At 43.7% G+C, this 15152-nt stretch overlaps 3 protein-coding genes across 3 annotated transcripts; 1 reads left to right on the top strand and 2 right to left on the bottom strand.

Annotated features, from left to right (window-relative positions):
• Positions 1 to 8491: 8491 nt before the first annotated feature.
• Positions 8492 to 9660, bottom strand: LOC111598371 (signal recognition particle receptor subunit beta). The gene is made up of 4 exons (XM_023313579.2): positions 9472 to 9660; positions 9088 to 9394; positions 8904 to 9029; positions 8492 to 8845 (listed from the first exon to the last, which is right to left on the bottom strand). The coding sequence occupies exons 1-4, from the start codon at positions 9575 to 9577 to the stop codon at positions 8647 to 8649; spliced, it is 738 nt and encodes a 245-aa protein (XP_023169347.2). The 5' UTR covers positions 9578 to 9660; the 3' UTR covers positions 8492 to 8646.
• A 342-nt stretch (positions 9661 to 10002) lies between these two features.
• Positions 10003 to 10776, bottom strand: LOC111598372 (tail-anchored protein insertion receptor WRB). Its single transcript, XM_023313580.2, has 2 exons — positions 10587 to 10776; positions 10003 to 10526 (listed from the first exon to the last, which is right to left on the bottom strand). Exons 1-2 carry the CDS (start codon positions 10656 to 10658, stop codon positions 10077 to 10079), a joined length of 522 nt encoding a protein of 173 aa, XP_023169348.1. The 5' UTR covers positions 10659 to 10776; the 3' UTR covers positions 10003 to 10076.
• A 78-nt stretch (positions 10777 to 10854) lies between these two features.
• On the top strand, positions 10855 to 14889 carry LOC111598370 (erythroid differentiation-related factor 1). The gene is made up of 6 exons (XM_023313578.2): positions 10855 to 10926; positions 10979 to 13484; positions 13541 to 13808; positions 13868 to 14179; positions 14244 to 14437; positions 14503 to 14889. The coding sequence occupies exons 1-6, from the start codon at positions 10906 to 10908 to the stop codon at positions 14886 to 14888; spliced, it is 3687 nt and encodes a 1228-aa protein (XP_023169346.2). The 5' UTR covers positions 10855 to 10905; the 3' UTR covers position 14889.
• Positions 14890 to 15152: the final 263 nt, after the last annotated feature.

The following is a 15152-nucleotide window of genomic DNA, read 5'->3' as shown; positions in this document are numbered from 1 at the left end:
ATTTTGAAGAACTAGCTAATAAAATTCATGAATTTTCATTAGAGACATAAAAAGGGAGTGCGTGCCAAACAACTGTTAGTAAGAGAAGGCTGTGGTGCCTAACAGCAAATAAATTTTAAATGTTAATACAAAATAGGCTTTGCTCAAGACCATTTGCTACGTGAAATCAATAGAAAAATGTCTAATAAAATTGAATAGATTCAGTAAATGCATTAAAATCTATAAAAATAAATATATAAATAACAGCTGTATGTTAAGCTTAACAGTGTATAAAATAAATATTCATAGAAAAATTCACTTCCGAATTCTCTCAAGATCAAGTGCCCAAAAAAGTTAGCTAGTAACCTCCAGCGGGTTTTGGCTTGTTTTTAGCGGTTTTTGGGAGTCACCAATTTGGTTAGCGACACGACGCGACGCGTCTTTCATGCTTGGCTGCCGCATGGCTTGTGACTCTAAGCAAATGTGGTAAACAAACGTGCTCACATATTTCTGTGGCCTTTGCCGTATAGCTTAGATATATAAAAGTATATATTGGCTTTACTATATATGCCCGAAAAGTCTGTCAATCGCATAAGCTTGAATTAGTCAGCGACCAAAAATTCCACTCTGAATAGATCGCGTGGATTTGATAAGTTTCGCTGCGATAATTGGCGAAGCGTGGCACGGCACGCTCAGTAAACAAGGCTAAGCTATAAATTGGTAATTGTTATAGAGTTATATCTATTAGCTCTGTATAGAGAGGCAGGGTGTGTCCTTGCTTATCTGCAGAGTTCATCTCCGTTTTGGCAATTGACCTTAGCATACTTTTTGGGGCAAATCAAAGCTGTCAAATTTCAATTGCATTGTTCCTAAGCAACATTAATGTATTCGCATTAAATATGGTTATTCAGGGTATACTGTATATATATGGCGGCCACCATATGGTATACATATTCTTGATCAGCAAGACAAGCCGAGTCGATCGAGACATGTTGGTTCGTTCGGATAATCAAACTCCAAAGTTAAAACTCTGCTCTCTCTGCTTCGTCGCAGCTCAGGGAATGACCCTATGCTCTGCAGAGATTAGCCAAAACTTCATGCCGCTTAGGCCTGCCAAGTCATACAGATCGTTAAGCCTGTTTGGCCATGCCTGCAGTCTTTGTCCCTCTTGCCTTTAGTCATATCATTAGGTAGCATCGTCTGCTGCTTACCTTATGCAATTGCCCGCTCCGGCTCGAACCCTGGGCTCAACCTCGCGTTCGCTGTCGGCAGCAGACAAAAGTATAGGCCAAAAAACTAACTACATACAACGTGCTACTATTAACGCTCCACTGACAGCAGCAAAACACGCAGCACACATACACACATACTCACATATACATATATGTATTTGTATAGGTATAAAACCTTAGAGCCGAAAGATATACAAATCAGCCGAATGAAACATCGACAGAGCTAAAGAAGCAGCCAACGAGCGTAGAACGAAATGCGAATCAGCGATGCGATTTGATGGATATTAAAATGACCGTAAAAAGGAATTAAGGTCTGCCAGACTTGGCGTTCAGTTGCAATTGAGTGAATATGCTACAAGACAGCAACAGTAACAGCAACAGCAGCGTGGCAAGAAAGAACGATTTTTACATATTAAGAGAACAAATATGCCACATAAAAAGCCAAAAAATGAGCCTCGATTCACGTCTCAATGTCGGCAAAGTTGCAACGGGCCAAAGAGACGACACAAATCACACGCAAAGCCAGTGACAAGACGAGCCATAGCAAATGGCACGGGACGGGGGCAGGCACATGGGGCACAGACAAACCGCAGAACTTAATTAGTGTCATGTTGTACGCAGGGCGAGACAAACGGAAATCGGCGCAACTAACTGCAGGACGCCAAATGTCCGACGCTGATGATGCCTGCCACACATCAGTTTGGGCAAGTGTCAGCAGCAGAGAAAACCAGGGTTGAATAACGAAAGCAGAAAGAAGAACAAAAATATATATTAAAGAAAATATACTCTGACTTTTGAAAAGCTCATTGAATGAGTTGTCCAGCTGAACTGATTTATATTGTAAATATACTCTCTCTATTTATAATATATGTAATTATAAATAAAAGCACTCTCTCCCTCTCTCGCTTTGTTGCTCTCTTTCTCTTTCCATATAATATCTCTTTCCTGCCCTCTTTTCTCTCGTTCTCTCCCTCTCTCACTTTCTATCAATCTCGCCATCTCAGCAACTGCTTGTGCAGGGTATTCAATAGTCAGCAAACAGTTACTAATTCTTAGTCGATTACATTGCATAGCAGTCGCAGCTGAAGACGTCTCTGTGCCACATGGAGAGAGAGTGATTGCGATTGCAGCCAATTTGACTGATGAGCGAGCGACCCACACAACAACGCCGCAGGCTGTCAGTCGCTCGTAGATGTGTGCCACAGATAGCCATCATTTGCTTGGCCAGAGAGCAACGTGTGAAGTCCATCAATCGTGTTGTCTGTGGCTTTGGCTGTGGCTGCGACTGTGTCTGGCGTGCGACTCCCGACTACCTGTCTCTGTTCCCTGCCTCGATCGCTTGGTCAGCCAATGCCAAAAGCCGTGTTTACCTGGGTGGGCATGAGTTTCGTTTTCATTTTTATGTTTGCTGTCGTTGAGGCTGCTGCTGCTGCTTCGGCTGCCCTTCATACGGAACTCACACGTTGTCGCGGGCGCATTAATCATGGACAGTGGACGTGGCTCTCAAAAAGTAAACAAAAACCGTAGCCCCAATTAGCCGAAGCCCGACTAGAAGCCAGCTCAACAGGACCCCCCCTCTCCCTCTCTCTCTCTATCCTTCTCTCTGTGTGTGGTCGCTGCAAATTGTTTTTGGCACTGCCAACTGAAATTTGTTAAGTTCTTGAAAAGCTTGGCTTTAAATTCGTTAAGGAAATCTGTGCACTTCCTCTCTCTCACACTGTACTTGCTGACTATTAATAGCCTATGGTAGTTGGGTAATTACTCTCTTCGGCTAGCAGTCAGCTTGACTAGGATTTTCTCTCATCAAGTCCCTCTTTAGTTGTGTTTATTGATGACATTATTCTCCGCTCTCTCTCACACACAAATACATTCACATAGGCGACTAACAGCCAAAAAAATCAGCGCTCGCTCTCATTCTATCTCCCACTCTTTCGTCGCTTGTCTGCTGTTGTGGTGCTATGACCACCCAATTTTCGGATTTTTATGTTCTCTCACACAAACACCCAGCCTGAGGACTCTCTCATTTTATTTTTGCGTGTGGTCTCTGCACTTTGTTTTTTTTTTTTGTTTTAGTTTTTGGTGCTGCCAACTGAATTTTCGAGGTTTTCGGATCGCTTTGCAGTAAAATTTGCTGAGGCAAAACGTTCGTCTCAATGGTTTGGCATTTGCTTTTGGTTGCGCCTCGCTTGTCGCCTCCTTTATGCCAAGCTGGCCACGCGTGCGCTGCTATTGAAGCCGTTGCTTGCCAACCCCCACCAAGCAACCCTATTTGCTGACTATTACACACACACACACACACTGACGTACAATCGCATACACATGACTAATTTTCCAATTGGAAAATCATGTGCTTTACATATGAAAAAAGGCTGTTGCGCGTGTCGCTCGGCCAACCATGTTTAGATATAGACTCTCCGTGTGTGTGTGTGTGTGTGAATATATTCACGAAAAACGCAATTATATCGGTCGGTTGCATTTCGATACATTTGGTTGCCTTACGCCGCACACGACTGACCGCGCATGTTTTCGGCTGGTAGAGCAACGATCCAAGCCAAGCCTCAAATTATAGAAAATCAAAAGTGTGACCGACACACACACACACATGTACTTGCACGCCGGCGCTTTGGACATACGAATTACCCCCGGAGGGGTGCCAGCCCGCCCTCCCTCTCTCCCGCTCAACTGCCCGGTGATTAATTTGCCAAAGTCAAAAGCCTTTTGATAGTCAGTAGCGTGCCGCAACGTTGGACCTCTAACATAACCATATCGTACCCGTTTAGACACCCCCTTATCGGCCGCCCCTCCTCGACTGCCTGTGAAGCGTGTTTAAGTAATTTTGTTGCGCATTTGCATTTAGATGACGGAGGCCGCACTTGTTTATGGCCCACACGTTAGCAGAGAGATCATCGTTTTTAGCTTAAGGTGGTTCCCACTTAATAGCAGCGATTATGTAGGAAAGAGAGAGAGGGAGAGTGTAAGAGTGAAAGCGTGAGAGAGACAGATGGACTTGCTCAACACTTCTAACTAGAATCGATCCTGGCTGATAGCATTTACGATCATACGATCATACGAATTGCGAATTAGAAAAGTCCAATTCAAGTTCTATCCGCTGTTTGCTCTTACTCCAATTAGCTTCTTTGCTTCTGTTCCAGCTTCTGTGCCTGTTTCTGCTTCTCTTTCAACTGTTGCTTCTGTTCCTAATTTTGCTTCTGTTCCCGCTTCTTGTACCAGCTTCAGCTACTGCACAAATTCCAATCAGAAGTTTTGACAGTCAGCTAGAAGTTCCAAGCTAGAAGTGCACGATGAAGAGAAAGACTTAACCTAAGAGAAAAACTTAAGCTACAACTCTCTCTTAGTAGTGCACTTCCAGCTAGCAAAACCAATTCTAACTGGAGCAGCAAAGAATTTCCCTAAACTGCCAAATCTCGTAGGCCCAGTCAAGTAAGCCAAAAGGTAACCTTGAAATAATTTTATATCTCTGGCTACTGGCTACTGAATGCGCTCCAAGGTTTCATTGCAGAGCACAAATGATTGTATTTAAATATAATTTCGCATATAAAAATTAAAGTTAATGAAACAGTTCGAGATGTGCTATTGACATGAAGAGCAGCTACCCAATGCAAACAAAAACTGACGAAGAGGCGCTGCTCCATGGGCGCTGAGCACGCACAGACGAGAGACTTCCAAAGCGGCCTCTGCTGTGGCCCTAAACCCGTAATTAGGAATTGGAGCTGAGGCGATCCCTTAGTTCGGTTCGTTGCGGTTCGCTTCAGGTTCGCTGCAGGTTCGGTTCGGTGTCATGTGAAACGTTTATGGCCAACAAAGCCTTCAGCTTTTGGCAACAAAGGCGCGCAGCTGCCGCATTATAATTAATCAGCAAATTGTATGCACAAAAATCAAAAATGTTGGCTTAAAGCGAGCGCCCGATGAGAAAGTCCAACAATGGAGGCTGCCAATCTGCTTTCGGCCAGCAGCCTCCATCAGCTGCCAACAGGCGCTATAATTTTTGGCATTACATGAAAGTTCAGCTGAAAAAACGACGAAGAAGCAGCAGAAGAAGACGAGCTGCATTTAATTAGATGCCGCGCGTCAACAAGGTGCTAAATGGAGTGCCATTATACATACACACACACACACACACACATGCACAGCACATGCAGCTTCACACTTGGGCCGCGTGGGTCGAGCCCCAAAAATTGGGAAAGGAAAGCTAACAGGAGGCGGTTGTTGTGGCAGCTGTCGCTGTCGCTGCTGCTGCCTTCAGCTCTTCAGTTGCAGTTTCGAAGCGGGTTTCGTACCTTGTCGCACGCCCGTGGGGCATGCGTTGCTCTCGTTGTTCGATGCTTGCCTCCTGCCTTGTTGCTCAATTTGCTGCTGCTGCTGCTGATGTTGCACTGCTGATTATGCAGAGGTGATAATTGCAGTGTCCGGCGCGTCAAGATTTATTTTTGTGAGCTTTAACGATGTGTTAAAATAAATTGCATATGTGCAACACAGCGCTGTCCACTGCGGCCCTGCCAGCCACACCCCCTGCCCCTGCCCCTACTCCGGCACTCCTCCCGTTTGCCATCTCAAAATCCACAAAACGTCGCGCTCTCTGTACATAAAAAGAGCACAAAATACTTTTAACGGGCGCCCGCTCCAGCAAGCTCCCAGCTCTCGGTAATTGCGGTTTGCGCCTTATTAAAGTATCAAAGTGAGAGGGGAAATTAAGTTTACATACATATGAACAAGTACTTCATTTTCCCTTATAATTCCCCCTTATACGTTCATACATACATATTAACATAGTTATAGACAGAATTGCATACAAGCTTACACGCATGCATACATATGCATACATGATAATTATACACATATATACATATATATGCATATACAGAACGGGCATGTGCGTATACATATACATATGCAAGCATCCGTATGCATAGATAAAAACTATCACATACATACATAAGAATAATATGTACATACATATATGTATATACCTATACTAAGATACATATACATAGATATGCTATTCTACATGTGCATGTATACAATGTACACACATATATATACATAAGTACATACATACATGCACACGCAGCAATAAAAGCTAGAGAAGACATAACATAATAATTGAAGAGAGTTAAATTTCCCTTTAAGAAGCTCTATTGATGCATCACATACAATCATAGATAAATATACAACAAAGTTGACATTTGTTTATGTATATTTGTGTGTTTTCTATAATAAGACAGATTTATTGGCCAGTCAATTTAAGTTAACTAAGGTTTTGTCCACTAACGGTCTACTACGCTCGTAATTCAATCGCCCAACATAGCTTAAACTCAGCTTGTCTGCTCTTCCAATGAATTTGTTGGCAGCAATCGTCTCTCTTATTTTTTCGTCTTCTTTTTTTGGGTAACCGGAGCCGGGCATATCGTATTTTTTTGGCAAACTGTTCGCCCCACAACACAGCACGCAAAAAAGAAGAGAGTAAAGAACGTCGCCTGTTGCATTTGTCTGCCTAATCAGCTGTACATAATTAACAACAGCTACTGTGTACGCGACGAGCAGCCGAGCAGTCGAGCAGCCGAGCCGTCGAGCGGTCGGTTCTTCCGCTTGGCTAAAGCGTGTCTGAAACATATGGGTCTGTCTGCAGCTGTAAAAAGTACCTTATGCCTCTCTTTATTTCTTTTGTATATGTCTGTAGCACGTGCTCCAATGCACATGACACCGAATCACAGCAGCCACATGTTGCAGCTAAAGAGAAAAAGTGCAGGCGGCAACAATGCCAGGAAGTGTTGAAACTACAACAAGCTAGAAAAAAACAGGTGGCGGTTGTAAGTGAGAGGAAGCTGACGCTGAAAGAGCATTTGAGCAGCAATAGAAACTAGAGAGCAAAACACATAATGAGGAGAGTTAAATTTCCCTTAACTCTTCGAAAAAAGTGCAGCAGCAATAAAAGCTGAAGAGAGTTAAATTTCCCTTTATAGATAGAACGACAGATACAATTAAAGCGACACGTAATATAATTAGAATTATGTATATTTCCCTTAAACAAGGTCATTTAAAAAAAGAGCAAGAGTAACTGTGCAGTGGAGGGACTAACATATGTATGTATTTCCCTTTAACCAAGCCAGCTTTTAAGGGAAATCTATACTTTTTTGTCGAATAAAACAGTTTAGCCTCGTTTAGTGATCAGTCAGCCAGTGAGCAGTCACGGAGCATGTGTCCTCGCTGAATCCTCGCGCTTTTCCTCGAAATTCGTGGCTTCGATCCATCAAATCGAGTTGCCACCAACGTTGCCCACGAACATTAGCGATGGATGGCAGCTGGCAGCCAACACGAGACTTGGCCCTGGTCTGTTAGGCATCCGCCCCGGATCTTTGTTCGGCAAATCTTAAAAGCTAACAATTCTAAGAACTTCTCTTAGCCTAGAAATTCTATCTAGTCAGCGAAGATGAGCGACGAACGACGAGTTCATTGAATTTTTTCTCCTTTTGGGCGGCTGTTTGATCTTTGGCCGGTCAATTGATCGATGGATCAGGCAGCTTATCGACAGCTGCTGCTGCTGATGCTGATGCTACGTTCGCAAAAGGTTTCAAATCGCTAAAAAGGTTTGAAAGCTTGCGCATGCGCCAAACATTTGGCTAATACGTTTCTGGCCAGTTGGCTTTTACTTTTGCTGGAATTGAATTAATAACTCATTTTCAGATGAATGAGAATTAGAAGTAAGTTGACTTCGGCTTTGGTAGTTGAATAGTAGTAAAGTATAATAGGAGTAGTCTTTGAAAAGCAGGAAAGTAGTAGACCAAAAGTGAAGTAAAAGTAGCAGAAAAGTAGTATAATAATAGGAGTATATGAGTAGTGTAGTAATAGTACAGTCACTACGAGTATAGTACCATAGTTAAGTTAAAGGGTGTACAGTCACGTTTTCTTTTGCCTTACGGCTTAGTTTGACCTGTCCCCATTAAAATGAGTAAACACTTTTTGTAGCATACTTCTAGGCAGCACACAAAATTTAAATGCAAACAAGCAGTGTATCGCACATTGCTGCAAGCAGTTTATTTGTCCAGTTCCATAAGCAATGTCACTATTAACGAATGCGCATAAAATTAAACAATTTAAGACTTTGAGCTGCAGACAAATTTAGTTTATAATTATATATATACAGCCACAATCCATGCTGAAATTCATTGTTTCTCAATTCCATTAAAACAAAACAAATATTTTATTTCGCTTGAAAAAATCTTATAAAAAATTCATTATTAACCTAAATGCAGATTTGCAGGATAAACAGGAGGAGAAGGCAGGATCTATTTTAAAAAGTATTTAACATTTTGTGAGCTATCGCTTTGAGTCTTGAGACTTTGAATAGAAAAATTACATATTATAAATATCAATATCAATTAAATATTTGATGATATTTCAGTGCCCTTAGCTTGTGTTAATATAGCATGCGATCTATCCAATCTGTAAGATCACTTAATTGCTTATCCTTAGCTGAGCTTTCGAAGAATTGCACATTCTGTGTAATGTGCGCAAATTCGAAATCGCGTCCCATTTTGCCCAGTGTAATGGGTTTGTTTACTTCATCATCGCCCACGGATTGGAGCTTGCGACTCCTCGTGTCACGCACTGTGTTGCTATAGATATCAAGAATTGAGCATTAGAAGAGCACAAGGAATAATTGAATTGACTTACAGCTCCTTCTCTAGCAAACTCTTGATAACCTGTGAGCTCTTGGCAGCCGTCAGATCTTGCTTGTTGCACAGTATTAGCACAGAGCACGGCTGAGTGGCGCTGTCTGCCAGAATGGTGTATAAGGTGCTGTAAGAGCGGAGCTCATTAAGAGAGGATGTATACAGATTAAGAGACGTCCACTTACTCAGCTACGTCCCGAATGTCCTTTTGCACGGTTACAGAGTCCACAACGAATATGATTCCCTTCGCATTGCGCTTGTATAGCTCAAAGCATTTGTCTCTAACGCGATAATGCCCAGGAATGTCAACAAGTCGTCCAGCAACATGTCCCGAACGGTATTCGCCGACATTCTCTTTAATGGATGTGAATGTTTCGGAAAATTTGTTATGCACCAGCTGCATAAATATGGCGCTTTTACCCGCCTCGGTGAGACCGGTTAGCAAAAAATCACGCCGACCAGTCGAGCGTCGTCGTAAAATAACAAAAATTGCTGAAATGGTAATTGATTTGGAGCATGATCAAAAAAAACTGTTGTTGTCTAGCGACGTGGCGTGCACTCTCCCTTACCAACTACTAAGAATCCAATTATCAGTGCCGCCAATATAGGAGTCACGTCGATGTTATCTAACTTGATTTCCTTTTTTTCGCGTACATTTTCATTTAGCTTATCCATTTTGCAGCAGAGTTTGGAAAAATTCCCAATTTTCCACAACTCAACTAAAACTCAAATAACTTGAAAGTAGGGATGACAAACAAATCGATATACAGTAAATCGATTTCTTCTGCCAGGGATGGAGAATACTTCAGTTAACGTGTAATGAAAATAAAAACTTTTGTTGAGTATGTTAAATTATTTATTATTCACATTTTAGACATACAAAAGAAATTATAATTGTCTAGAACTTCTAAAACCCGCCCTCTTATTGATGATTTGGCATATTTGAATGCGCAACAGAGGTGATAAATTAGCCGATAAATATCAATTGACAACCATAAGCGCGTGCTTTTAAACCATATTTCAATTTAATATAATTTTTTTCTTTTCTGAAAAATACATATATCTGTTTATGCATTAGTTGTTAAAACTTTGATAAAGCTATGTAAACTATGTCGAGCACTTAAAATAAATCTTATTGCAATAGAATACAAATTACAATTGAATTTGCGACACGTTAATTTTTTACCAAACCGTACAGCAGGCGAAATGTGAAATTACATGAAAAAGCCCAGGTGGGCACAGAAATAGCATTGTAAATACCAGTGGGAAAGCTGAGCAGCCCGCCCAGCGGCGCCAAACTAAAACTATCGTCGAAGATCATCACAGGCGAATAACGATGGCGGGCACAAACGATTATGACGATCAGCGAGAAGAGAACCTTCGTTACGTAGTAGGCCACCGTGTCTATAGTTGAGTGCTTAAGCATCTGCATTTGTTTGGCCATCAATATTATGCTTTCGGCTTCGGCGACCTTTCGCTCAGCACGCATTATCTTTATTTTCTTTGCGTATTCTCCGGAATGCTGCGCATTGTGAACCTGATTAAGCTCCTCGCGTGCTGCATCCAGATCTGCTTGAAACTTCGGGTTGACTCTGACCCCTTTCCAGAAACGGGATATTTTAATCTGCAGAGGAAATGTTTTTTAACCAAGGCAACTCGATAGTGCATTAGATGCTCTACTTACGTAGTTGCGTATAAAGTCTGGAAGGATTGTGTTGATCAGGCACATCAGCGCTATTAGTACGAACAATTCCATGTTAAGTTTGTGTTAATTTTACAAAAAAATACAATATCTTAAGTTTTTGTGTGATGAAAAAAACGAAATGCAGCGAACAGCTGATAGCTGCGTGTTTATTATACTCTTCAATGAATAATGGCAACCCTGTTATAACCAGGGATGGCTGCTATGCAACAGCTGTTTGCCGGCATAACAAACGCCTACCTTGTGGAATATTCGTGAACAATTTGTTTTAGTGTGAAAATTGAAATGACTAAACAACGCAATGGAAGATAGCAACGAAGAGGCAAGTGTGTATGCTTTGTAAAATCATTCAAATTAACATGCGTGCCTTACAGATTGAACCCTGCCGCAGCATAGGCCCGCATGAGCTAGAAGCTGTGAAAAGCCAAGCCATCATCAAGCTTTCGCCCGTGCAAGTACCTGCACACTTTAAACGTCTCGAATGCAATACAAATCTTAATCTACCGCCCCTCAACTGGCTGACCACCTCCCACAGTAGCCATGGACTGCATCAGGCGCTCTATCAGAGCGGAGGTTTCGCCAGCTTTCGTCTGGGTCAAATGTTTCCCGATTGCGTGGGCGAAGTGGATGTTGTCTCGGATGCCGAGAATATCAAACAGCTACTGAAACTGCCATACAGTGCGAAAAGTGCCATCAGCATGGTTGTGCATAAGGTGGGTAACACGTTACTGCTGGACGAGTTCGATATACAAAAGTATTTGCTGCGGAAGTCGGACGATGATTGGAAATGGTTGCGGAGCTTCATACTCGATCACATCCTGGCCTATGGTGATGAGCAGCAAAATTTTTGTCTTAAAGAACGATCCCGCGAGGCGCTTCAGACAAAGAACTTGCTGTCGAAGTTTCTATACCACAGTCTGAAGCAGACCAGCGATACGGATTGTGATGCCAATGAACCCACATTTCTGACCAGCAGGCCAGCAAGTCTTCCAATTATTGGACCTGTGTTGCCGGAGCCCAAGATTGAGGAGAATGTGCCTGATCCGAAGTCGAGTCATGCCTTCAATCGCAATGTAGTATGGACCTTTGAGGATATTCGCATGCTTATTGGCACTGATATGCCCATCTTTGGGGGTCCGAATAGACCCTGTATAAGCCTTCGGCTACGTGATGCTGCGCAGCCTATAAATGTCTTAACTGGCATAGATTATTGGCTGGACAATCTCATGTGCAATGTGCCCGAGGTGGTGATGTGCTATCATTTGGATGGCATCGTGCAGAAATATGAGATCATCAAGACTGAGGACCTGCCCTATCTGGAGAACTCACAATTCTCACCGCAGGTGGTGCGAAACGTGGCCCAGAATATTTTAGCATTTCTGAAAGCGAATGCCACCAAGGCAGGTCACACCTATTGGTTGTTCAAGGGTCGCAATGATGACGTGGTCAAGCTCTACGATCTGACCACCCTCTATCAAAATCAGAACAAAGCAGCGGAGAAAACGGAGCACCCGCAGCAACAGAGGCAACAGGAAATGAATCCGTTTACGGTGCCTGTGGGAATGTTGCTCTACTCTGTGGCACGCAACATGAAGAATACACTGGAACACATTTCACCGAAGACAGCAGGAAATATACGCGCATTGCTGGACAACTGCATCAAGCTGTTGCCCAAAGAGCAATATCCACAAATTGTCAGTTCATCACATTATATACTCTCCGATTTACATGTGCCAGCTGGCATAGATCCAAAGGCACCCAAGTTCAATGAATCAGCAACACTTTTTAACGACGATGAGGATGAGGATGAAGATGAGGAGGAGGATGAGGATGAGGATGAGAATTTCAATGACGAGCAGCCACTTGGCTTTGGGCGTGATATGTACTATCAGAGCGCTGCGGAAAGCGGTGGCAAAGCGAATGTTGCAGTGCGTCACATTTGCGACGCTTTGCGAGATTTTAAATCTCATGCCAAGCAATCCAAGCCGGCGCCTTTGATAGCCAGCACCGTCGATCGCTGCAATATATCGCTGCAGCACATCAGTGCGGGCCTCTCCTGTTTGCAGTACTTCAATGGCAATCAGGAGGAGAAGCTCAAGGAGTCGGAAATGCATGCCAAGCAAGAAGAGAAGCAGCGTATACTACACGAAGAGCAGAATCCTAACATGGCGAAGCCTTTCAATGCTATACCACTGCCCTACGAGCAACTACAAATTGCTCAGCCGTCAGCTCAAGCTCAGGCACAGCAGCCCAAGAAACGTTCCATCAAGACAAAGAGTAAACGCAGCAAATCCAAAGAGCTGACCAGCAGTAGCAATAGCAACAAACCGGAAGTCTTGACCACTCAGAAGCTCAGTGCTAAGTTTAACAGTCAGAATTTCGGCTCATGGAATGTGCATTTAAAGCTGTTGCTGCTGGAGAAGGCCTGTCTGACATATGCCACGTTAGCGGAGCATTACTATGAAGCCCAGGTCTATGGCAGCACGCTGCGTGCCATTGAGCTGGCCTGCCGCTGCCAGCAGGTGCTCAACAAGTACATGGCCAATGTGGTTAGCCAACAGAGCTGTTTGCTAGGACGCGCTGGAGATTGCTTCTTTCAAATCTCGAAGCATTGGAGCGCCATTGAGCAGTATGTGCAGCAATATGAACAGCAGGATGAGCACTCAAGCTTGATTAATGTGGAGCTGACACAGGAATTGGAGGAACCAGATCTGCTCACACTGGTGCCAGTGAAGAATGTGGAGCAGGTGATGCTGCACAGCTGCAAATGCTACGAAGATGCACTGGAGCATGCGCAGGCCGCAGAGAGCAATGAGCTGCTGCGTCGCTTGGGCAATGTGCGCAACGAATTGGGGCTTAAGTATATGTATTCGGCTCAAGGTAAAGTTTTCTAGCGTACCACTTGGAAATACTCTAACATATTTCTTGGCTTGCAGAGGAGTACAGCCAAATGAAGCGGAAGAAAGAGGCCGCCACAGGTGGCTCTGCCGAGCATTCGAAAGCTGAACTTGACAGTGCAGCTGAATCGGTGGCCTCTACAGCAGAGCCTCTGTATGTTAAGCTAACTATCAATTCGTATGACTGCCTGCGTCGAGGCATAGCAGCTTTCACAGCGGTGCAGGATAATGTGAATCTCGCATTTCTTTACTGCAACATGGGCAGATTTATGCGGCTGCGTGCTCATCTGACCATGCCAAATGAAAGGTACGCATGGCATTCATACATTGCTCGATGTCTGTCTATTAATCTCACATAATCTGTAGCACCATTGGCCTGGACACACAAAAAACATTTTATAATGAAGCCTTCGAATATTATGAGAAGGCTAAGGATTGCCTGGACACAAGAAAAGCCAATCCAGAACTGTGGGATCTAGTGCAGTGGGAGTTGTCGACGGCCACATTTACGTTGGCCAAACAATTGCAGGACTACAGCGCAGCCGATAAGAGCAGCCTGGCCGAGGCGTCAAAGGAGGTGCTGGACCTGCTGCAGAAATCGCTACGTCTATGCGATGTGGAACATGCAGGTGCCCGCCAGGTGCTCTATAGTTTTCGCTCCGGTCTTATACATAAACGGTAACCGTTTAGTGGCTTGACTTATAAAAAGATCTTACAACTGATAAGCTTTACTCACTTGCAGCATTGCCTCCTTTCACTATGCGCAACTGCGTAGCCATGGCGTCTCAGATGCTTCGCAACTGCCTAAAGCGACGCTGCAGCTGTGCAAATATCACTATGAGAAGGCAACGCAAATTTTGGAGAGCTTGAAGGAGGTGCGGGACTTGCTGGTAGTGCAGCTGGAGCGCATATCACTGCACGAGTTTCTATCTGATGGTAGGCGTAAGATAGGAGCTACTTAGCAAAAATACCAATACAAAATTTGCTTTTTTCTATTGCAGTTTCCACTCATGCAGCGCAGAAGGTGAAGCAAATGCAAGCGGCTTTAGACATTTGTTTTCAATGCCAGCTCATTTTTGGGCACGTCATCGATAACAACAGCAGCGTCAACGTCGATGATGATGACGAATTCAAAGCGCATTTGACGCTCTACGAGAGCCGATTGCAGAATGCGTTAAAGACGCTCATCAAATTGCTGTTAACAACCGGCAAGGATCCAAAACAGCTGTCGGCATTGTACAAGCGCATGTATATGGAAACCTTGACTGGGAAACATGGCATAGGCGCACAGCAATTAGCAACAGCTACAGTCGCTCGCTCACACCATTTGCACACGCTGCTTACCCGGCTGAAAACCATGTGCGGCGCTCAGCTGGCCAGCAACTAGTCAACTAGCTGGTCAGTACGTGTCGTCTACGAGTTTATAAAACAGTTCAAATTTTGTATATATGCATTGCCATCGACCTGCCTTGTTTATTGATGTGTGCTGGTATATTCGTCTCAATTACACTGAAGCTCAGTTAATAAAAGCTTAGCCCCGCCTCTGGCAGCGACAATCGCTCTCGAATTGCTCGGCATCGGCCACGCTTCCAATGTGCTTCTGGTAGACGACCACAGCAAAGAGCAGGGCGAACTGCAAGATCTGTAAAAG

The sequence above is a fragment of the Drosophila hydei genome, unplaced genomic scaffold (genome assembly GCF_003285905.1).
Source record: "Drosophila hydei strain 15085-1641.00,03,60 unplaced genomic scaffold, DhydRS2 tig00008135-arrow-pilon, whole genome shotgun sequence".
Classification (NCBI taxonomy): domain Eukaryota; kingdom Metazoa; phylum Arthropoda; class Insecta; order Diptera; family Drosophilidae; genus Drosophila; species Drosophila hydei.
Note: the sequence above shows the minus strand (reverse complement) of the source record. Positions and strands in the feature narration are given on the sequence as shown.

Bases quoted from the DNA above. Each gene is read 5' to 3' on its own strand.
- LOC111598372 (XM_023313580.2), bottom strand. From the start codon at position 10,658: ATGGAATTGTTCGTACTAATAGCGCTGATGTGCCTGATCAACACAATC. The intron at 10,527-10,586 runs GTAAGTAGAGCA...TTTCCTCTGCAG, and splicing joins CAGACTTTATACGCAACTAC to ATTAAAATATCCCGTTTCTG.
- LOC111598371 (XM_023313579.2), bottom strand. From the start codon at position 9,577: ATGGATAAGCTAAATGAAAATGTACGCGAAAAAAAGGAAATCAAGTTA. The intron at 9,395-9,471 runs GTAAGGGAGAGT...TTACCATTTCAG, and splicing joins AATTGGATTCTTAGTAGTTG to CAATTTTTGTTATTTTACGA. The intron at 8,846-8,903 runs GTAAGTCAATTC...TGATATCTATAG, and splicing joins AGTTTGCTAGAGAAGGAGCT to CAACACAGTGCGTGACACGA.
- LOC111598370 (XM_023313578.2), top strand. From the start codon at position 10,906: ATGGAAGATAGCAACGAAGAG. The intron at 14,180-14,243 runs GTAACCGTTTAG...ACTCACTTGCAG, and splicing joins TCCGGTCTTATACATAAACG to CATTGCCTCCTTTCACTATG. The intron at 14,438-14,502 runs GTAGGCGTAAGA...TTTCTATTGCAG, and splicing joins GCACGAGTTTCTATCTGATG to TTTCCACTCATGCAGCGCAG.